General features: G+C 45.0%; 1 protein-coding gene, 1 long non-coding RNA gene and 1 pseudogene across 3 annotated transcripts; 2 read left to right on the top strand and 1 right to left on the bottom strand.

Annotated features, from left to right (window-relative positions):
* Nucleotides 1-1,471: 1,471 nt before the first annotated feature.
* On the bottom strand, nt 1,472-6,117 carry LOC120646767 (annotated as a pseudogene).
* A 6,452-nt stretch (nt 6,118-12,569) lies between these two features.
* On the top strand, nt 12,570-16,030 carry LOC120646764 (7-methyl-GTP pyrophosphatase-like). The gene is made up of 9 exons (XM_039923218.1): nt 12,570-12,735; nt 12,838-12,909; nt 13,029-13,103; nt 13,507-13,599; nt 14,454-14,523; nt 14,616-14,707; nt 15,308-15,349; nt 15,585-15,665; nt 15,764-16,030. The coding sequence occupies exons 1-9, from the start codon at nt 12,712-12,714 to the stop codon at nt 15,842-15,844; spliced, it is 630 nt and encodes a 209-aa protein (XP_039779152.1). The 5' UTR covers nt 12,570-12,711; the 3' UTR covers nt 15,845-16,030.
* A 474-nt stretch (nt 16,031-16,504) lies between these two features.
* LOC120646765 lies at nt 16,505-22,133 on the top strand. 2 transcript variants are annotated; one of them, XR_005664559.1, is made up of 5 exons: nt 16,505-17,472; nt 17,783-17,924; nt 20,062-20,173; nt 20,288-20,347; nt 21,306-22,133. It is a non-coding gene; the product is annotated as an uncharacterized LOC120646765 (long non-coding RNA). The 2 variants fall into 2 exon arrangements; XR_005664558.1 differs by having other exon boundaries at nt 16,511-17,924.
* Nucleotides 22,134-23,855: the final 1,722 nt, after the last annotated feature.

Below are 23,855 nucleotides of genomic sequence, written 5' to 3'. Positions count from 1 at the left end.
TCTCCACGAGCATGGTTCGATAGGTTCAGACATGCTTTGTGTGGAATGGGATACAAACAATGTAATGGGGATCACACCGTATTCTATCAACACTTTGGGCGGCGCATTGTAGCTTTGGCTGTATATGTAGATGATATCATCATCACAGGTGATGATGAAAAAGAAGTTAATCACCTAAAGAAAAATTTGAGTGAGGAATTTGAGGTGAAGGATCTTGGTCAACTCAGGTACTTTCTTGGCATTGAGATTGCTCGTTCTCCAAAAGGTATAGTCCTCTCACAGAGAAAGTATGTATTAGACTTACTTAGTGAGACTGGCATGCTTGGTTGTCGGCCTTCATCAACACCTATCGATCCAAACCACAAGTTATGTGCTGAGTCTGGTGATCCGGTGAATAAAGAGACCTACCAAAGGCTTGTGGGAAGACTTATCTACTTATGTCATACAAGACCTGATATTTCTTATGCTGTGAGTGTTGTAAGCCGTTATATGCATGATCCAAGAAGTGAGCATTTGGATGTGGTTTATCGTATACTACGATATTTGAAGAGTAGCCCTGGAAAGGGACTTATGTTCAAGAGCCATGGTCATCTAAATATAGAAGGTTATTGTGATGCTGATTGGGCAAGCTGTCTTGATGATAGGAGATCGACTTCTGGCTATTGTGTCTTTGTTGGTGGAAACTTGGTGTCATGGAGGAGCAAAAAGCAATCAGTTGTGTCTCGTTCAACAGCTGAAGCTGAGTATAGAGCTATGTCTCTTGTGGTAAGTGAGATGTTGTGGGTAAAGAATCTTCTATCAGAGTTGAATGTGGTGAGAAAAGGTCCATTGAGAGTTTGGTGTGATAACATATCATCAATCAATATTGCAAATAACCCAATTCAGCATGATAGAACGAAGCATGTGGAGATAGATCATTTCTTCATCAAGGAAAAGTTGGATGATGGAACTATAGAATTAAGATATGTAAACTCTAGAGGTCAAATAGCGGATAGTCTAACTAAGGGTTTAGGAGGAAAAGATTGTAATGCTGCGTGTGACAAGATGGGAATGATAGATATTTATCATCAATCTTGAGGGGGAGTGTTGGGCTGTACGTATGTGTGTGGAGGCCCAATGGCCTATGTATTATGTATATATGTAAATGTAGAGATCAAGGAATAGAGTGAGTTCCAGAGTTTTCCCAAAACAACAGTTAGCTCACTAGTCAGATGCACCAAAATGCAGTAGGACTTGATTCGGAGGAAAACCTTTTATTAGTAGCCTAAGTGAGTGTTGTCGTGGTTCCAAAACTATAACTTGTATTTTCATTATCTTGTGGTGGAAACACGTTTCCCTTAACAAAAGCTAAAAAGTTGATGGCCACATGATCAGTGCATTAGGCAGTGGTGAAAATATAGTTGGTGGTACCAGAACTATACCATTACTCGTAAACTATGATAAACCTTGGATCCTCTTTATCAAAAAAAAAACTTGGATCCTCCATTGCTAAACAATGAGCTGTTCTTGCGGTCCAAAGGAATTCGTGGATCAGTAGCCAGCAAGTTTTCTAGGGGAGCCATTTGCTCCGTACGCTTTGTAGTCAGCGTTGTCCTATATAGCAAGCACACCAGCACCACACAAACCTACACTCCTAATACATTTCCTCTTATGCTATCACACTCCATCCTCCACAAAAATAAATTATTCACTTTGTTAGGGCCATTTTACGCAGCAGGGTATCTTCGCCTCATCAGTCAAAAGTCAAAACACTGTTTTGTAGAGATACTGTCCGTTCGAAGTTTACTGACAACAGATCCTTGCGGTCATAGTTGCAAGCAGTTAAATGGTCAAATATAATTCTTTCCTAGGATAGGATCGACCACACTATTTTTGCTTTGCATCCTTCTTCCAAAATGTTCGTCCCTATGACTGACTCCTTTCATCAGCAATGCAACAGCTTCCATAATAAGTAGGAGTACTTTTTTCTTCAGTACTCGCAAAAAAGATATTAACAACTGTATGACACACCCTTGAAACGATTACTTCTTTCTTTCTTAGCTGAAACAACTGTTTCCATCAACCATCAACCGAGACGGCAACCAAGTTGCTAGCATTTTCACCTTCGGTTTCTGTTTCGTGATATACTAGGATTTTTTTCCTTGATGAGGAAGACCGTTCCATGGCAGATGGCAGAACAGCGTGGATTAGAGCAGAATAAACACATCAAACAGGAGCATCATCGCGTCGGCCGTGCGCGCGCGCGGTTGCTTGCAGCTCCGATCGGCTCCTGCGCCACCAAGGACGGGCTGCGTGTCAGGCCACGGCTGCCAGTCACTAGCTACCGGCAGGCGACGCCGCCGGCCGAGGAGAAGAAAAGATACACGTGCGTACGTACCGTGCGGAAGGGGAACTCGTCGCCGTCGAGCATGTGCACGATCTGCCCCATCCGGGGGCGCTTGTGCGCGTCGGCGTCGATGCAGCGGCGGAGGCACACCAGCAGCACCCGGTTGAGCACCCGCGGCGGCGGCGGCGCGGCGACGCGCGGGTCTACCAGGTCCTCGACGCGCCGGCTGCCCACCATGCCCCGGAACCACTCCACCAGGTTCACGTCGCCGGCGGGCCGGTTGTAGTCGACGGGGCTGCGCCCGGAGACGAGCTCCATGAGCAGCACTCCGAAGCTGTAGACGTCGCTGCTCTTGTTGAGCATCCCCGTCGACGCGTACTCGGGGGGCCACATACCCGAACGTGCCCATCACCCGGGTCGTCACGTAGCTGGACCCGGGCCCCAGCACCTTGGCCATCCCGAAGTCCGACACCTTGGGGTTCCACTTCTTGTCCAGCAGGATGTTGCTCGACTTGATGAGGCGGTGAACCACCTTGGGCTCAACCCCTCTTCGTGAAGTTACGCAATGCTGCATCAATTCACCATGGTACAGGAGCAGCAACAGCGGAGACGTTACTCCATGAAGCAGATAGTTTTGTGCCTTAGTACAAGTCTTGACGAGTGGCCATAGCAAAAATACTCCTCATCAGCTCTCACAAAATGGAATCATGACGAAAGCAACAGGAGGGAGTGCAAAACGAGATCAACCAGTTGCAAAGCAGACAAGAACGCAGCTCTGTAATGATGGAACACAGGAAAGGTGCCGTCTAATTGGACGGTTCAGGGCTCATCGGAGTCAGGTTTAGCATCACCAGAGGCATCATCACCCAGGCACAGAATGACAGAAAAGGAAGCGTCACTGGGCGCTACGGAATGAGCTGATCTCGATCTCTCACACAAGCACACTGCCACAGAGATATTGGATCCTGCACTGACCAAAAGGGCATCGGCAGATCAGAGCGCCGGCCGGGAAAGGCTGTGGAACCATGAACTGCTGACCCCAAAATTTGGCGACGCCTCCGCCTCGACAGAATCATTGCAGGCGCGAAGGAATCACGCGTATTCACAATAATTCCTTGCCTTTCCCAACCGCTGAAGATTGACGACAGCGTCGCCGTGCATAGATGAAAGGTGATGTAGAATTGAAGGATGCTGTGGTGATGAGGAATCGAGAATGGGGTGTGCACGTTGGAAAAGAGGAAGACGCTGTGATGGAACTTGCAAGATCTGCAGAGGTCAATGATAATGTCCTTATGATTTCAACAGGGAATGTGAAAGCACAAGCGCAATGGATGATGCCTGCCACAAATGGAATTAGATCAGACGCCCGGTGTCAAGGTCGTGAGCAGAAAACATCTTGTGCGCCTCTGTTCATGATTAATGATTGATTGGCGAGTGAGAAGCAGATGTGCACCCATAACTGAAAAACTGAATGAAAAAAAACAAGTGAATGTTTTTTGTACATTCTTTACAGGCTGGAGCTTGAAACAGAAGAACAGTGCTATTCATCATTATCTGCATAAAAGGTACAGTACAACCTGGCCCCATTTTATCCATCAACCATGGTTCAGCACAGTGCCATAGGCAAAAATCTTTCCGAATCAGTAGAATGTAAACTTAATGGCAACACGTTGATTCTATAAAGAAATACTGCTTCCAATCCTGCATATGGTTAACAATTTGAAAGACTTCTCAACGCAACTGAAAGCTAACTTCAAACTCAACTGCGCATCAGTCCAGATTGAACCAAACTTCTGAAAGAGAGACAGCTGTTCTGAATAACCTCCACTTAGTCATGCCTTAGACAATGTAGGCCTACAGCTTATCTTCTTTGCCTATTTCTTGGATCAGAAGTTAACTGATAGGAACCAGTCATGAAGTCCTGAAGTGTGGAATGTGTCGGCATACACTAGAACCTTTGGTTCAAGGAAGCAACCCAAGATTCTCAACTAAGATATTAATAAAAACCTAATCGAAACTTTAGAAAGAGAGCAATAATTATACGAAGCGCAATTGTTCCCCACTCAGACAAACTCCAAGTAGCAAACATGGATGCAAAGAACTAATTCAGGAATATCGACCAACTTGAACAAGGGGAGAACCATAACATCGTATTCGCATTTTGGCAATCATATGGCAGCAAAGCAATGTTGTAAAATTTCAATTTCTGAAACGTTACAATTGTCCAAAAAAGAAGTGTTAAAATTCTAATTTTTGCAACCAAGAATGTGAGCATGTAATCGGTCTTGCCAAAGAATAGGAAGAGGGGAAAAAAAGTTTTGGAGAAGTGGGAGAATCAAACCAAACTAAGAGTGTTGATCGCATATAAAAAGAGGGAAGGGAGACAAGTTACTTAACAATCCAATGACTTACTAAAACAAATCTTAAACCCGTTCACGCTCTCCATTACTCAACCAAAGTCACCCAAGACCCCCCCAAAACAAAAACAACCATCTAAGAGAAGTCTGAAATTCTCTCCTCTTTCAATTTGACTACAAGAGTAGTTTAGCAAACTACTACTCGATTAGGTATGACATAATCACATAAGGGCCAAGATAGTAAGTGCTGCTGAAACTAGAATAAACATGCAAGTAACAATATTGCTGTCTAAATATGTAAAAGATATCCACAGACCTTACTGTCTTGAACTGTTGAGCATTTGAACTTCCAACAAACAAAAAACTTTTAGAATAAGATAAAGTGCCATATTATTGTTTAGCTCTGGGGTCACTCTGCAACGAACCTAAACATGTAGCAAACCAACCAGAATAGTCGATGATGCCTCCACGAAAAAAGGCATGGCATGAACCATGCTAAACTCCAACCCGGACAGTGTCCTGTACCACATTGCACCAATAGTTCTACTACATAGAGAGATGAGTAATAAGACAAGATATCAGACCGCACCAAATTTAAGAACGGATTAAAATAAACCAAACCACACTATCCTCTTCAAGCCGCAGGATACAGAAAGCCACTATCGAATGGTCCAAATTGCAGTTCAGGAACACTTAATTCAAGCAGAGTATGCGGAATAACCACTAATCATCAAGCTTTTCATGCAAAGTGGGGATTACAAAATTGGTAAGGAACTTGGCAATCAATGAGGGCCCAGCCTGAACAAAGTTTATAATCTAACCACATTTGACCATACAAGAACTCACCAAATTAGCATCCAGCCTCCCACCTTTCTGTCCCCTACCGCTCTCTAAACACCAAAACTAGAAAAAAGAAAACTGCAAGAAAATGCCAACATTGGCCGACCGCGCAAAGATGCCCTCCCATCGTCAAATTACAACAGAACATAAAAAAAGCAAAAAAGAAGAAGCTTACAAAAATCACCCAAAACACGGCGAGCGGCGCCGAGAACGGCCGTAGATCCGTACAATACGCCGCCGCCTCCTCCTCCTCCGACCGTATGTATATCCCCTCCCCTCCTCTCGTCGTTAGTAGTAGAAAAGAATGCCTGGCTCCACCCTGTCTGCCGTTGGCGGTGGCGGTGGCGGTGGCGGTGGCGCCCCCCTGCGCCTTACATTGGCCGGGACGCCCTCGGGGAGCGCGCGGTAGGAGGGCCCGGGCGGGACGCCCTTGCGAAGATGGCGATAGGAGGGCGCGGGGGAGGGGCTGTTCGGTCCCTCGAGGGGGCGGCCGACATGGGAGGCGGCGAGGAGAGAAACGGGGAGGAGACGAGCTGCTTTATGCGAGGCGCCGAGGGCGAGGGGTCTGCGACGCCGCGCGTATGCCTAGGTGTAGGCGAGGATAGATGAGGAAGCGTGAACCAAGACTTTAGACTTGGTCTATGGACTAAGACCAGCACGGGTTGTAGTTGGTCCCATGAGATTTTGTAGGAAAACAACTTTTTTAAAAGGAACTTCAGTTCAACTTTGAAGTGTCATATCTCATATGGACCGGAGTTTAACTTCACAAAATCCCATAGTTCCCATAAGTCTCTCACAAGCAAAGCTGGTAAGTGCTGGCAGCTAGCTCTCTTTCGTTGTTGACTGCTCTGATTTTACTCGCTTCTGTGCTAAAAGCCAGGATCTTGAATTTCATCAGCGACCCTTAAAGTCATCCCAAGTTCTCATTTCATTTTTCGCAACGTACATGTCCCAAACTCTCATCCCGATCTTCAGACTTATCCTAAATTCTCATCCCAGTCCTCATACTCTGTCTTTAAACTTATCGTACACTTTCATCCACATCCATACGCTTCTAAAAAGCATTATTTATTTAGAAAAAAAACTTTTGCTAATTGTTTCAAATTTGTTTGGATTTCAAATCAAGTTCAATTCCACTCAAAGCGGATCCAAAATTTATGGATAAATTATCAATGTGAAATATCAAAATCTTTAAATAACCTAGTTTTAAATTATTTTTATGATTTTCACAAGTTTTTTGAGAAAATGACAAATAATTTAAATATTATTTAAATATATAAAATAAATCAACTATTAAATAAATATATTAAAATAAAAGCTCTAGAAATCATCAAATATTGTATCCAAGATGATTGGCTCATAATTTTTTTTATTTATCAATTTTGAGTGAGATTAGAGCTTGATTTGAAATTCTAAAATTTTGAAACTATTCATAAAAGTTTTTCTAAATATTTTAGAAGTATATGGACTTGTTTGAGATCTTAGAATAAGTTTACATCATTATGTGCATTTTGATACTATGAGGACCGGGATGAGAGCGTGAAACAAATTTAAGAACTATTATGTACATCTTAAGAGTACCAGGATCAGAAAGCTTGGTATAAGTTTAAGGACCTCTATTGAAATTTATTCTTAAGTAATTTGACATGGTTACATAGTAACCGCAATATTTGACATGGTTCATGTCTGAAAATACTAAAAACCCATCCATTTTTACACCCTAAATTGATTCAATGAACATTTTATCCTACATGACACCACATTAGCCATAGACCGGTATATACTCCAGGGATACATGGTCCATTTTAAATATTTTTTCTGAAATTGTCCAGATATTTTTGAAAAATTACACCTATGTTTTTTGGAAAGAAATATACAAATATCTATTGCTTTTTTTTCTAAAAAGTACTATGGAAAATTTGAATTGCTTTAATTTTTTTCAAAAACATATTTCAATAGCTTTTGTGGGAAGAAATTATTTGCACAATTATTTCAAGACCAATCCAGTTGTCCCTCTTTAACTATCGATGCAATCCGATTTACCACCGTGCAGCTAAAGTGGCGCCAAGTAAAATGGGTCTATGTAGCGCCATGTCAGCTGTACGGGTGAAAATTGATGGTTTCAATAATTCAAGGGGACCAATGTCTAGTATTGCGGTTCGAGGAGAAAACTTCGACTCCAATGATCATAGAGGAAGGTAAAAGGAAACTTTTTTTACTTTAGCTTTATTCCAACACACAAATTCACGACGCAAGCAAGACTGTCTCATCATCCCTTTGACATCTCATTTTCATTACAAAAATGCTAGAAAAGACTTTTACTAGCATTGTGTGAACTTCTCTTTGCTTGTCGGAAACATGCATCTACTACAAGTCTACAACAACACTAATAACCAATGTTTCTCAAAGAAAAAAACAACACATACACAATCAGACCCCAGCTCGAGCTAACGCTGGAGCCAAGTTTTAATGGAGCTCGAGCCGAGCTCACACATTGGGCCTCGAACAAGGTAATAGAGTCAAGTAATTTTTGGATCATGCCCCTTCCCTATTAAATGAATGTAAATTATGACTAGCAGAAACTTCTCAAGAGCATGTAGGAGTACACAAAAACAACTTTTGAAGAGAAACCCATAACCACTATAGTTTTCGAGCGTCGTTCATTAAAATTTTCTAATTTTTTCCCCCTCACAAAGCGTAGACAAAAGATGGTGAGAGAAAGGTCGTTGTGTTGCTTGCATCGGACGTACGGTTTGGTCGCCTAGTAGAGGCCCCAGCTAAAGGCCAAGATTTGAGGCAGGCCAGATCACACTACGCGCCGAGGAGGCAAGCGCGTAGTTTGTCTGATTGCTCTGCGCCGTGGTCCTATCTCTCCTCATGCATTTGCTGGGGTAGTTTCATTATTCCAAGATGTTGGAAGCTTGTGCTAACGCACGAGAGCTTTTTTATTTCCTCCCATCCCAACCTTTTGCTCCCAACACAACCGTGTCTCGACGCCCTTTCACGAGAGAACGGGCGTTGACAAGCATTCGCAACATGCACTAGTTCCATTTTAAACGTACGCTGATTACCTCCTATGTAAGCACTCGCACAGTGCACACAGGTATAGTAGTCAAGCAAGTTTGTTCCAGCAGAGACAGCACGATACGCCCCGTTTCTGTCTGGTGGGCGGTGGCCCGGCTCTGGATGGAATCTTGTACTGCCTCTACCTCATGTAGTCATGTGGCTACGGGGTACCTGCATTCTGCAGGCCTTCAAGTTTGAAGTTTCTACGAAGGCTGTGTTCACTTCCAAAATTTTTCTCTCCAAACTTCACTATTCACCTATCATATCAAATCTTTTATCTCATGCATGGAGCATTAAATGTAGATAAATAAAAAAACTAATTGCATAGTTTTATGTACACGACGAGATGAATCTTTTAAGCCTAGTTATGTCATAGTAGGACAACAATTACCACAAACAAACGAAAAGTGCTACAGTGTGCCACAGTGTCTGATGTGACACTTTTTACTACTATTTTACGGATCTAAACACAGCCCAAGCCTAGTAAAAAAAAGTACTACCATACTGCAACCTACAGGTCTTGTCCGGACCTTGTTCAGGACTTCAGGTAGCCAACACACAGCATTGAAGTTTTTGAGGAGTATCTGGCAGTAGCATTTTGTACAGATGCGCTGGAAATTTAAGGCCACGTACCATTGTTTACAAGCCATCATCTTTCCTACTACTCGATAGCTACGGTCCCTAATGGCCTTATGTAAATATTGCCGTTTTTTCAAAATTTCAGATTCAACCGTTGATTTTCAAAATTTTACATACACAGTCAAATACTTTCATACCTCCTCTTCTCCAAAATATATGATTTTACAGTTTTTCAACTTTGACCAAGTCAATAGAAAAGATACTAACACCTATAGAACTAAATAATGCACAATCAAGACATATCCATGTTGGATTTAGTGAAACTAATTGAGTGCTGTGCATGTAGTAGGTGTATTTTTCTATAAACTTAGTCAAATTAGATACATTTTAGAATTGAGAGAGTAGTTTACTTGGTCGATCTACTTAAAATTATATATTTTTCAGATAAGTTAAAGAGCATCAAAGTGTTATGTCGGAGTAAATTCATATTTACCCCCATTGGAAATATGAGTGTAGGACTAAACAGTTGCACCAGGCCATCCAGCATCATGCATTTTTTTAGTGTGATTTTTTTTTGTAGCTAACCTGCATCAGGCAGGCATTCAGGCATCGTGCTGGCAGATATTGAATGAGCTCTTGTTCCTGGGCCAAACAAACCGGACTAGCTGCTAGCCAGCAAGCATGATTGATTGCAAGTTAGCCCGGCCGGGGACGAGCTGGACCAGACTCGATTCACGGCTTCCTCGCCCGGCCCAACTCACTTGGCTTCGCAGATGCCGATCCCCCGATGACATGACAGCACGTCACGTACTCTCTGCCATCCATCGGCAGTCAGCCCCCAGCTCGCCCCCCCATGGCGCGACAGCACGTACTCCCGGCCGCGGCTTGATGGCCAAATTAATGGCCAGAGGGCCGCCGATCGAGCCAACCGGTGGCTACCCGGACCCCGAGAACTCAGGCCGGACAGGCCATCGTCGCTGCTGCTGTCACCGCGGCCGGGCCGGCCGGCCGGCGGCCTGACCCGGGCTCGTCAGGCGCCCGACGCGACGGAGAGCATTGAAGCGGTCCCGCTCCCGCCGCCGCGCGCGGTGGTCACGGCGTCACGCTCGCTGCTCAGCCGGCCGGCCGGCGACGGCGACGGCGAGCCGGCACCGTCCGCTGGCGTCGCAGGCGCGCCGGACACGTACGTACGGCGCGCGACCCCGCGAGCCGATTGAATTCGCGGCAGAGGGAGGGCGCAGCGCAGCGCAGGGCAGGGCTTGGAGAAACGTGCGTGCGTGCGTGCATGCACGCGCTCTCGCCGTCTCGCGCAATCAAAACCTGCAGCCGCATTGGGCCCGGCAGCGGAGCGGAGCAGAGCAGGCGGCCGGCCGCGGCCTCGGGCAGAGCAGCGCGGCCTCGAAGGATGGACGCCGCAGTAGGCCAGGGGCCAGCCGTGGCTGTGGCCAGGCCGCCGGACGACGAGGCGAGAGCGGAGAGCCGGCGGGCGGACGGCGGCTGCAGCGGGCAGCGGCAGTAAAAAGGGCGGAGGGGCAGGGCTCCACCACCTGCTCTCCTGCCGGGCTGGCGGTGGCACCCACCGCAGCCAGGCAGTGATGTGACCGGTCGATGCTATGATTACGCACGTAGTGCCTGGAGAGTTTTGTCCCGTGCGCGCACCGGCGCGGCCCGCGGCTGGGCCTGCACGTACAGGCCGGCCGGCGACCAGGACCCGCGCTGGCTCATGCGTTGCCGCGCCCCGGCCTCGGCCTGGGTCCGATTCGCCGCCAGGAGCAGGCTACCAGAGGCAGAGGGACCATCGATCGGATTGATGAGTGCTACTAGCTGTCTAGCTGCCTGGGAGGCTGCCTGGCCTGAGAATGTGCCGTGCAGCCAGCCCCTGCGTGCGTACGTGCCGGTAGCGCGGCATCTCTCTCTTGTGTTGACTCGGAGACGTGGCGCGCGTCAAAACATGCTTAGCACTTAGCACCTCATGTGCAACCTTGGACCACCCAGTGTCTAGCGCATCATCAAAACGCTGGCGATGCATGCTTACCCCTGCTTTGCTTGAGGGAGCATGGCCGCATGCACAACCACGTCCGCGTTGATGAATAAAGAGGCTGGCTAAAACCTTGAAGATGAAGCCTGACCGTCTTTGAGTCTGTAGGCCACAGAATCATTACTTAGAGTAAAATGGGATTTTTCATACAACTTCCCTTCCAGGATCAAGAGTGATTGACTTCATAACGAACTACTGCTTTTAGAGATACACATAGTTATCTATCTCAAAATGTTAAATGAAGTAGCTACATGGTTATCTATCTCAATTCACATCCTTTATCAAATGCTTTACTTGGTGCATTATAGTTTTTCAACTTTCTTTTTTTTTACCTCGATGTGCATTTATCATGTTGACGGGCAACAGTCCAAGATCCCTATTGTGCCAGATACTCCGATGGTAACCCACTACGGTACTACCTCTGTAGTACACACACTCAAATTGTTCGTGTGGCTTACATTGGGTCGAGGTCTAGCCCAACACTAGGCCCCGTTTGGCATAGCTTCAGCTTTTTTGGAACAGCGGGTGAAGCAGCTTCTCTGATGAATCAGTTTCTCTAGTGAAGCTGAAACAATTTTAAAAAATATTTGACAAAATAGTTTCTTCTTTTGTGGCTTCACCCCGCTATTGAAAGCATATGGATGGCTTCAAGTTTGAAGCTAGGTAAAAAAGGCAACGTATAAGGTGCAAACCAACATCTCCGTGCAAACTATGAAAACTTCAATCTGAGTCATTGGATCAACATCCAAGGGGTATGGACGATTGGGTAATTTTACAATCTGGACCCGCCCTTGAATTGGGTAATCACACTTTTGCAAATTTCCCTTCCCACCTCTCTGCACCCCTCCTCTTGGATGTTGATCTGATGGTCCAAATTGAAATTTTCATAGTTTGCACGAAGAAATTGGTTTGCACCTAATATGTTCCCAGTAAAAAAACCCTTTGACATAGCTTCGTGTGAAGCTGCCTATGAAGCTATGCCAAACAGAGCCCAAGTCCTAGCATATGGTGCAAAGTGGGAACTCTGGAGTTTTTTTAAAGCTTGAACTCTGGAGTTAAATGGATAAAGTCTTGGACATGATGCTACGTGATCTCAGCAATTTTGTTTGAAAGACGTGACGAAATTTAACCAAACGACAGACACGAACAGATATAGAAGCCACAAAAAGAGCAAAACATGGGAGCAGCCAGGCCCGCAGCCCGGGGTATTCACTTAGGACACAGCCCAATAATGAAGTTGCTCAGCCGTAGACACCAAAAACAGCCCATAGACCAACCTAGAAGCCCAGTCCACTTGCCTCTCGGGCCCTCGGGCTCTAGCTCACAAGCACCGTCCACAAGCCAATCCTACGGTTCACGGCAGCCGATTCGGGTTCCCCATCGCGGATGATAGACGCGACACCAGGGTCCCACTTCGTCTTCCGCTGTTCTAGCGTTTCTTTCCTCCTGCCATCTTGGAGGGAGGCGGCGGCGAGAAGGGGGAGGACTGGAGTGAGGACTGAAGCATGGCAGCCTCTTCGGCTCTCAGGGTACGCTCGCGCGCTCGTGCAGCGCAGAAATCTCACCTTTTTGCTCCAGAGGTCCCGTATTTCCTTTCTAACCTGTCTTACACTGGCGTCGGAACGGTGCAGCTAATCCTGGGCTCCTCATCGGCGTCGCGCCGCCAGATTCTGTCCGAGATGGGATACAAGTTCACACTTCTTGTTGGTTCCCTGTGCCCTCTGTATTTCAGATGTTATGCCTCAGTCGATTCTTCTCCCGCACCGCGCGGTTCAGTTCATTCATTTTCTTTTTCTCGTTCGCCTCCTCTTGGGGGCTTCAGAGTGCGGATATCGACGAGAAGGAGATCAGAAAGGAGAAGCCAGAGGAACTGGTGGTCGCCTTGGCTCATGCGAAAGTAACTCTTGCTCTATTTTGTTCTAGAACTGGATTCCGCTGCCTTTTTTTTGTGGTTTCTATTCAGGAATAAAGACGGAAAGCATTTACCCCACTTCAGAGAAGCGGAGCCTTTTAGGGGATGAGACTGTGAGAGTGTAGCTAGCGAGGCAGCTGTATGCTTTGGGTTCAATGGCGTTTAGTATTTATGATTAGATGAAATGTTTAAGCGCCTAGCCACATTGGCAAATTCCAGCTTTTTGTCAAAGTAACAAGGGTCTTTACTTTTAGAATCTGTTATTTGGTTGTGGCTAGTAGTGACCTGCATTTGTCTTTTAGTTATTTTGGGTGTAGATAACGGTTGATTTAAGCAACTGCAATTGGGTAGTCATTGCTTTACTTAGTATATTTCCTCAATGTTGCAGGCGGATGCTATACTTGAGAAGATGAAGAACAATGGGATGATGAAAGAGATTGTTGATTCTCAAGAGACTACTTTGATGATCACTGCTGACCAAGTATGCAGCTTACGCATCTTGAAGCGCGCTCTGCTTTATAATATTTCATGAGCTGATGAGCATCATACATCATTTATATGAATACAACAATCAATTTCCACACTGTAGTTATCTACAATCAAAGTGACTGGATGCGTCCAAACACTGTCATTCTTGCTGCGCTTGAGCTACATGAAATCGTGAATATGCAACCATTATATTTACAAAGGTAGCAGTAGCACCTTAGCAATTGTTTTAGGTTCAGCTGCTTCTGGAAATATGGCCCACCTTGTTTGCTTGATTCTCGGTCGATATTTACTTGGCCAATTTTGTTAGGATGCCTGTGAAGTTAAAACTTAAAAGTACAGTAACACCGACCATCAAATAATGTTTATTGTTTCTAAATAAACATTCACATGGGTGATGGAATATAATGGATGGTTATTATGCTGAACAGTCTTGAAATTAAGGGTGATCAAAGTCTAGGTATAAAAGGGTGGTTGTCGAACCATGTTCATATGCAATACACTATTTTTGCATTTATTTAATTATATTTGGGCCTTTAAGGCATCACATTGTAGCTAAGAATAATCACTCTCCTGTTTGCACTTTCCCTATGAATTCATATAGGGTGCTAGTATCTGTTGATTCACGGAAATCAAAGTTTTGCCCAGATTGTACTGGACAAACTGTGAAACTAGTGACTTTTAGGCCCAATGCAACTTTACAAATTAGTAAATATGATCTTCAACAACATTCAAGTTGAGAATAATTATAGTTCTGCCACATTTTTGCACATGTTATTACTGTTTAATACAAATATGAGTGTTTGTTTGGTTCTTTTAACTCTTCTTCTCACATTATGCTTTATGGAGGTTGTTGTTCATGATGGAGTGATTAGAGAAAAACCTAGCACTCCAGAAGAGGCACGGAAATTCATCAAAGGTCTGTGTTATTTGTTAGAACTCAATTTTTTTTACATGCTTTATTGTACTTGTCCGTGCCCTCAGGTCATTTACAAACGTGTTTTGCTTCAGGGTACTCTGAAAGCCATGCTGCGACAATTGGATCTGTTCTTGTTACAAATGTGAAGACTGGAGCTAGAAAGGAAGGATGGGATAAAGCAGAAGTACTATCTATATTTCCCTGATGTTTTATTTTAGAATGAGTACCTTAGCTTCCTTATGTTAGATATTAGATTACTTAAACCCCCAACCTTTTTCACCAATCTTTGCGTAAGTTTTAGTTACTGTTTAATATGACTGTGTAGCATCTCGTTAGCTTCCTGCCCAAATCAACCTCATTCTCGACTTCCGTTTCAAGTAAATTTGAAATTTGTGAATCATTAACACGTTACTTTAACACTTCCTAAAAGTCGATGGCCTAACCTAAATTGACCCTTGAACTTATAGGCCCGTTTGCTTTGTAATAAAGTTGAGGGCTGAACATGAATTCTGCAATAAAATGTAGATGTTGATAGCTCTATTACGAAGTTGAGGGGTGAAGTGAAGGCTGAACATGAACTGTGTTTACTCAATTTAATGTATTTGATTTAGTCGATAAATGCACTATATCGCCCTTGGTTCAGAGCTATAACTAATCTTAGCTATAGGTAAATCCTAGTTGCCATGTATATCCCAGTACAATTGAATCATAGTCTTTCTATTGCATTTAAGTTATATTCTGCGACGCACCTGTTGATATTTCCACCGTAAATGTTGATAAACAGGTTTATTTCCACAAAATTCCTGATGAAGTTGTGGAGAGTTTGGTAAGTCTGCATTCTGCAACAGTTGACCCACTATTCTGTTTTTGTGCTCTGCAACAGTTGATCAGCTTTATCGTTGTTAAATATACCTCTTCCTTTGAGTGAGTCACGATGTGATGGAATCTCATTGGAACATGGTTTATGCTAAAAAGTTTTTGGTGTTTTTTTTCCTCCATAGTCGCCTGGGCGTGAAACTCATCAAATAAACATTTTTTTCTCTCACTAATGTATGTTTCAGATTGAGGAGGGCGATGTTTTCTATGTTGCTGGTGGTCTCCTAGTAGAGCATCCCCTAACTTCACCTCTCGTGGAAGCCATTGTGAGTTACACATATTCTGATTCCTGGTTGCATACTGAACTTCACATGGTCATTTCAAAAGGGATTGCATCACACCTGACGGTCGGGACTTTGTGCAGGTTGGTACAATTGACAGTGTCATGGGGCTACCGAAAGCGCTCACCGAGAAGCTGATCAAAGAATCCCTTTCAGAGCAATAGCTACAACCCTCTGGACTGAAACTGACTGGTGATGCAGAAAGCATATTGGTGGTGCTGGCAAAATGTATTTGGCAGAATAGTATTGTGAGAATCATGTATTCATCCCATTTCCCGACAAAGAATTTATGTGATCAGCTACCAGGAATGGAATTCTCCCTTAGCTTCCATGACCTTTGGTCTGCCGAATCCTATGTGTTCGGCTGCAAGAATTCCTAATGTCTGGCAGACTAATTTGGTCCTTGAATTCGTGCAAGCTCGTGCTCTTCAAATGCTTAGGTTGTTATCGTCAAAAATGCTGTCGTCTGTCGAGCAATCAATTTTGTTTCTGCACATGCGGCTCCGACGGCGCGTCGGTCTGGAGTCGCCACCGCCGGTGGCCGCGGCGGGAAGCCGTGGACATTTGGGTTCGGTTCCCCCGCTACGCGCACGGGCTCCACCAGGCATGTCCGTGCGGGCCCCGCGCGTCAGCGGAACAGTCGCGCCCACAGCCCGCGTCCCCGCCTCACCTTTCCCCCTCCTCGTTTCGGAGGCGGAGGCACGGGACAAACCCCAGCCGCAGCCTAATCTTCTCCGCCCCAATCAGTCCCCGCCATTACCGGCGCGGCGACCATTGGAGCGGGCGGCGGTGCGATGCGATGATGCGTCCGGCTAAAGGTGCGTCGATTTCGCTCTGTGGAGAGGGGGCGGTGCGGCCGGGGGGCGGGGTAGTTCAGGGTGTCCAAGGAAACCGGCGCTGCCGGTCTGCCGGGGCGGGGCTAGTTCAGGGCATCCAAGGAAAACCGGCGCTGCCCACAGCACAACAGGACCAGGCGACCAGCAATGAGGCTTTGATCACGCCTACGCCACCTCCATTTGTTTGGGGTTTCCATTGATCTCTGCTGATGCAGCACCTTCATTGTATTGGCTAGTGTGCTAGATTGATTAGCGTCAGAAATTTTGTGGATCTACTACTGCGGTAGTGCGCTCGTGGCATCAGACAGTATACTCGTTATTTACTAGGATGTGACTTGATGGATGTACGTTTAGTTTTGTAGACCTAGTGATGGTACCGACATGGGAACACTATTCATGATCTTTGGGTGCGCTAGGGCGCTTTAAAAGTGACTAGTGGCAGTGCATTTGTGCGTGTTGTTTTAGATGTATATGTAATCTGCACAACATGATAAAAATTGTATCAAAGCAAACTCATGCTTGCCACCCTGTGCCACCTCCTTTCCCCCCCTGCTAACCACCATCCTTATTGGAATTGATTGAGTATAATGTGGCATGTGGATGTTCATGTTCATGTTCGTGGACCATGTGAATATAATTTGTTGGAATTATGAATGAACCAGTTGGAAGAATTAATGACTCCCAGCTACATGTAAAATATATTGTTTCTTGCTCTTCATTATCCCCAATACTGCAAACTAAGGAGCTGAACGCAGACTGTCGTCGTTGAGCTCCTTTTCCTTTTTGCCATAATGATCATATTTCCATATGTTTTGTGGTTGTGTGGTCTGAGCTCTCTCAGCTACCAGTTCAGGATTCATAACACGGTAACAGATGGACTCAGTGAGATAAGGGCAGATCACTCTCTAATCTTTGAGCTTCTCCTGTCAAGAAGAGATTATGATCATACCAATTTGGTGGGTGAAGCCCTTTACTTGATTGCTCCCTATGCAGGACCCCTTTACATTCCTTTGTAGTTTTTAGGTTCCAGCTAACTAATACATCAGAACTAACAAATCCATCAGAGCTCTTAAGACTTACTTTAGATAGCAAGATGTGACATGCTAATAATACTTGGAGTTCCTTTAACAACCGTCTGACAGACTAGGATTCTTACACATCTATTCCGGCAGGGGTGATGCTTGTACGTTTTCTAACAATTTTGATGCCTCTGTTTTGGCTTTCTGACTGATCAGATCCTGGTATTTTTTAAAATCTTTAAAACAGGAGTTACCCAGGATACATATTTAAACTACTGTAACAGGATGAAGTATCCATCCCAGTGACATCCTGCGTGGACTCTGGAAGGCAATGATCCTTCCCAAGCAAAACAGTAAACATATATACAAGAGAGAAGAGGAAAGACAAGGTTTCTTGTTTCTCCCTTTCTTTTTCATCACTTTGGTCGATGGTTTCTGCTCATTGTTAGTTCAGAACTTCTTTGTGATAATCAGGAGCGTAGATGTGTTAATGTGAAACTAGCTACATAGAATAGTACTCATAGGAAATGCTAATGCTATCGAGATCTTCAATCTTCACTGATACACTGACATTATCAAGGCCCACAGCTGATCAAGATTCAGAGCAAAGAAACCAATTGGATGATCGTTTCATGCTTTGGTTCCACCCACACAACAATAAATCACAGCTACTGATTACCGCAATCCAAGGCCCTGTAGTTATATATATCAATCGAAAGGTCAGAGTCACACTAGAAAAGTTAAACTTTCCTCATACATACAACTCAAATTCCCTTTAAGCTGCTTTCTCTTTGAAGCCGATGCTGTCCATCTTTTTTGTCGTATTCTGTTCCCTTAGATTTTTTTTATAAACTTTGTTAAGTCCACCAGCGACTCAATTTTGCTTCTGCCCCATTAAAATTAATAAACATTCATTTCAAAATTTGCTAAAAAATATCTGGCTTAGTTTGTTTTTTTTTTTGTTAGCTAATCTTGAAAGAAGCCTATGCTAGAAAACATAATGATCCTTACTTTGAATAAGTGAACTCTGTTATTGATTATGAGCTTTGTGGTTGTTCCAAAGCCGACCACCATGATTATTGCTAGAAATGTTAGCTTAGCTGAGTTGTAAGTGCATCAACATGGTTTAAAACTTGACTAGCTGCTGCTAGCTAGTTGAAAGTAGCCAGGAGCTGATTTGAAATGTCTGAAAAATCTATGCTCTTTCTACTTGCCTTTTAACCTATCCATTTTGAGATTTTTGACACTGGAAATGTACTCCCCACCTCTGGAAATGTACACCCCGCCTTTATTTATTGTTACGCTTGGAGCTCTCTCAAGATAATGTGCTAAGTTCCATCCAGATCATGTTACTCTTTGTTCCAGTTTAAGCGATGATTGTAGTTGCAACTTTTTCCTCCCCCGTGCATCAATGTAGAGCACATTTTTTGTTTGAAAACTTTGCAAGTTTTGACTAAAAAATAGTTAATTATATGTGTGGTTTGTGTTCAAAAGTTCCATCGATATATTTGTATTCAAAATATTTTGTAAAAATTAACAATATATTGTAAGAGAAATTGAAGGTCAAAATTGACTTTTGAAGGCCTTTTAATACAAAATACGCCTTAGATTGATGGACAGAGGAGAAGCTTGTGATATGTTCAACTATTGTGCAAATTGGGTCATCGTTATCTTTAGCATGCATAATGCTCTCTTGCTTGAACATAGTTGTACCAAATCTACTAATGTATTAGTTTTATTCTCTCTGCTGGGATTTAGCATACTAGTGATTAGGCGATCCTGCTGCATTCCTGACTAATTACAATCAATCTTGAACTACATTCGGATTCGAAGTACGTATTCCTTGCCCTGGTGGGTCTCTTTTATGTTTTAACAAAATAAATGCTTGCAAAATAATTTAACTTATATTTGTCGCGACTGATTTGTTTATTAGTTCAGCTCTCATATTTGGAATCTGAAAACCCGAGGATCTGGTAGTGTTTTCTGTATTATGTTTGATTAAATTCTTAGCAAATTGTTACTGTGACCGATGGATGAACAGCCCTGTGCCTCTTAGTTGTACTGTGATCAATTATATGAATCTAGCGATTCTGCCAGCCTTTTCTGCAGCAGCAGATTTGCAGCTTTTTCGTTGTGCTTGGTGCAATTATCAGGTTCCCCAACTCCTATGGTGCTAGGATGGGGTCAAAGTGCTGAAAGATCATATTAATGTTGCTGCTACTGCTTGCCATTCGCATGCTGCTGCTGCGGAGCTGCTACTCAGTGTAAATAATTTAAATGTTTAGTCAGTCAGTAACGCGCTGTGGTTCATCTAAGCCACATGTCCATTGCGTGCCTAGTTAGCTACATACTTTTGCTCTGTCCTTTGTGGTACTTGGCATAAAGAGTTCCCTGCAATTGCCTTTTATGCTTGTCATGAAAAAGAAAATTGATAATTGATGCTTTGTTCCTTTATTTGTGGGGCCTTTCATGTAATTCTTTTGTGGAAGCATTGTTATTGATCATTTCTTTTTAACTCGCATATAGTTTCAATCTTGGATGCATGTGCTTCAGCCCATTATTGATGTCTGAAACGTGTCCTTGGATGACATGAAAAGGTGATATCCCTGGGAGTAGAAAAATAGGATGTTTCTCGAAGGTATATTTCTCATACAGCTTGCACTTCAGCATAAACTTGTGTACATCTGGATTTGGTTTGCTGTGGTGTGCTGATGATTTTTCTTGCTGTTGATATTTGGATGAATTGCTCAAGTGGCTGGCAGCTGAGATGAGGATATGGCAAAATGCTGATCGTCGTTACCGATAGAGACAGGTGCCTCTTCTCTTTGGTGGACTTTAATTTTTGGCATTTTCCTTTTAATGCACATCCATCATTATCCAGAATAAATTCCTGCATTAGGAGCCAGCATAAGGTTCTGAACACCTGATTGCTTTCAATGCCATGGCACAGTGAATTAAATGTTCTCGAAATTTTAGCAGGACAATACGCTTGTGCCATTTTTATTACTATGTTAATCTTAAAGTCATATCGTTTTTTATACACAATAGTTACTGCTACTATACAAGCCAATTGCAATAAAAAATTCAAAATTGACAAAACAAATTTCTGAAAGTATTTCTCAGAGAAAAAGAAGGTTTTAACCTGCATGACATGTCTTTGCTGTTGATACATGATATTGACAAAAGGCTTTTGAAGTTTTGAAGAAAGGATGAGGTACCGGCCAGGATGCAAATTTGATGGTTTCTGACTTCTGAGCCAACTGTAGTTTATAGCATTTTCTTTGCATATAATTGATAAAAACATGTACCCTTGACTGATAGGGGAAAGGAGGTGAGCCCCTGTGCGCCCATCAGCACAATTGCACAAAATGCCAGCTCTATGATCAAATAGGTGAACGGTGGTCACACAGCCAGATTTTAGGAGCACCAGGTCCAGCTGGTAGTGGGGCGCACCAGTGAGAGGAGCATGACACACATATACCCACACCAGGCGAAGTTGCCACATTAGTCCCGGCAGATGCATTCACCGTCAGAACATATTCTGTTCCCGCCTTGCCCTTCTAAGGAGTTCTTGATTCTGCAAGATATTTACAAATTGATTTAGATCTCATGCATGCCCACATTAACCTGTTCCTGATATTTGACGTTTTCACAATGTTGTCCATCCACCACCCCTTCTATTTTTCCAGTAATTAACTAGTATTATTGTTATTATTCATGAGCTGTATTATTGATCACCACAGATATCTAATTGGTCACTGGTGCATCAGGAATAGCAAAATGAAGAGATGAACACGTTTGTGACCTCTGATTGCAAGCGTAAGGTGGCAAGTGGATTGTGCGCAGAGGTCCAACAAGGGAATTCTCTTGGAGTGGGGGGTTAAAGTGGCTAATCTTAATGTGCATCTGATCCTCTCTCGGGCCTGCGATAGCGAGATTCAAATTAAAGTATGACACCTCCTCGATAATGTTCCTGTTTCGCCGCTTTATCCATGAAAAAGCAATGCCTCCTATCTACCACCCAAGAAAGCCTTTGCAAGTGAAATTTCCAGCATGGGAGATTCTCCTGTGTGGGGCTGGTAAAATAATTTGGTTTGGTTCTGGTCTGTTTCCGGCTAGGCACACTGGTGTCATAATCGAAATGTCACATGAAGACTGGCAGGTGCTTCTGAATCAACTCCACTGTTCAGTCTGTGGCCCGGGAAGAACTGCTAGCTGCTCTTTGGAGAGAGGGGGAGAGGGTGCGAGAGCATGAAAATTCGACTGTGCACGCATGTATCGTTGGTAAAAATTCCTTTTGTCGCGACTTGTGTGTTTGCAAACAGTAAAGTGATTGTGCCAGTTCTGGAGCATGAATTTTATATGTATGGCATGAGGACGAAAATCATTTGGTCGCAGAAATGGACCAGCATAGGGTTTGAGGGTGGGCGGCTAATTTGTCTGTGCAAAAGCATGGTCCTGAGATTTATTTCTAGTTTTTAATGTGTCATTCTGTTGGCCCATATGCACTCACTGAAAGGTCAATTGCAAGTTTGCAACCTACTACTAACAAAGATGTAACAAGGATGTGCTGAGGCTGCTCCTCTTTCGATCGGCTTCTGATATACTCACTCTGTTCTGCTGGCAATCAGCAGCAATATTTTTCTTTCATACCAAATTAGCACCAGTCATCAGTCAGCCAGCATTATTTTTTTCTCACAGCAAATGCACTAGCCACTCGTCACAGCCAGCCGAATAGAGTGACTAGTACAAAGCATGGAGGATTGATTGCCACGACAAGTGCGCGCAGGGCATCATGGACTGTGTGAAACAGGTCAGGTCAGGTCGACTGGGATAGCTGCTGCATCTAGCTATCGACAATAATATAATCTTGGACGCTATACATAAATCTTGGACATTTGAGACGAGACGACCAAGAAAATCGGATTCTCCACTTTAATTTCCTGATCATGTTGCCTGCAAGTGAAAAAAAGGGGATCATGTCGCCTGATGCCCTTGGCGCACATCTTTGATTTCTTGCACGTACAACCAACCACGCCTGCCGTACGTGGTCGCCATTGGAAGCTCTTTTCCAATCCCACCACGCGTGCTACCACACCATGTTACTTCGCAGGTACAATTACAGTAGTGCAAGCCCCCTTTTCCTTGGGGAAAGTACCATCGCCATCCCCCATCGTCAGACGACCCGGCCGCTCCCGATCGGCGGCCGACGTGTCGCCTAACAACGCCCGGTGGAAGTTGGTCTCGTGTCGGTAGGGAGCCAGCAGGCCAGGCCAGGCAGCCTCGCGTCCCATCCCTCCCTCCCTCTCTCTCTCTCTCTCTCTCTCTCTCTCTCTCTCTCTCTCTCTCTCTCTCTCTCTCTCTCTCTCTCTCTCTCGCATCGCACCGTAAAAACATGCATGTACCGTGCACACACGGGGGGAGGGGCACCAGGATGCTGTAGGTGGTGGTAACAGTTAAACAGTAACAGGAACGCGCGTAGGGTGAGGGCACTGTAGCGCGCATGTGATCGATCGCCGCGGCCGTGCGCGTTCGGCGCGCCTGGCTGACACGATCCACAGGCACGGACGCCTCCGATCCGCGCGTCATCCTGCGCGCAGGGGAGAGGCCCTCCCTGCAGCAGCATCGGTGGCCGGTCGCCGTCGCCGTCCGACCCCGGCGGGGCGGAGCCAATGAGCGGCCGAAACGACGACGCACGGCGCCTGCGATCGAGGCGCGTGGTGCTATTCCGCGCGCACCAACCGGTGCGAGCAACGACCGCCGCTCGCCCGGACCAACAGGGCGATAATGCCGCGGTACCATGGGGATGGGGTAGCAAGCGACGTGCGTGATCGGTGATCCCCTCCCCCCGGTACGTGCCCGTGCTAGCTCCTGCCCTGGCCGTCTTGCATTGGCAGCAGCCACTGCACCCACGCTAGCTGCCTAGCTGGGCTACAAAGCTACCCCTGGACCCTAGAGCTCCTCCCTACGTAGAGCACGTACCCCACACACACACACAGTCGCACACAGAGATCGTGCGTCCATCCATGGAGACCAGAGACGCTGCTGCGTCACTGTGCCCATGCACGCCAAGGATCTCAGCAGCTTGCCCGCGCACGTATGTCCTCGTCACGTGTACGCGAGCCAATACCGCTACGTGCGCACTGTGCAGGTGGCAGCCTTTCCATGGGAGGCAAGTACACGTTGGTCGCGTCGTCCACGCTCGACCGACCGATCAATTGGTCAGTCACTCACAGTGTACTCCTATCAGTGAGTCAGCACTGTTGGCCGGCCGGTGGATGCATGGTCATGGTCGCATCGCATGGTTAGGATCCATCCAT

The sequence above is a fragment of the Panicum virgatum genome, chromosome 9K (genome assembly GCF_016808335.1).
Source record: "Panicum virgatum strain AP13 chromosome 9K, P.virgatum_v5, whole genome shotgun sequence".
NCBI lineage: Eukaryota > Viridiplantae > Streptophyta > Magnoliopsida > Poales > Poaceae > Panicum > Panicum virgatum.
This window is presented reverse-complemented; position numbering and strand designations above follow the sequence as displayed.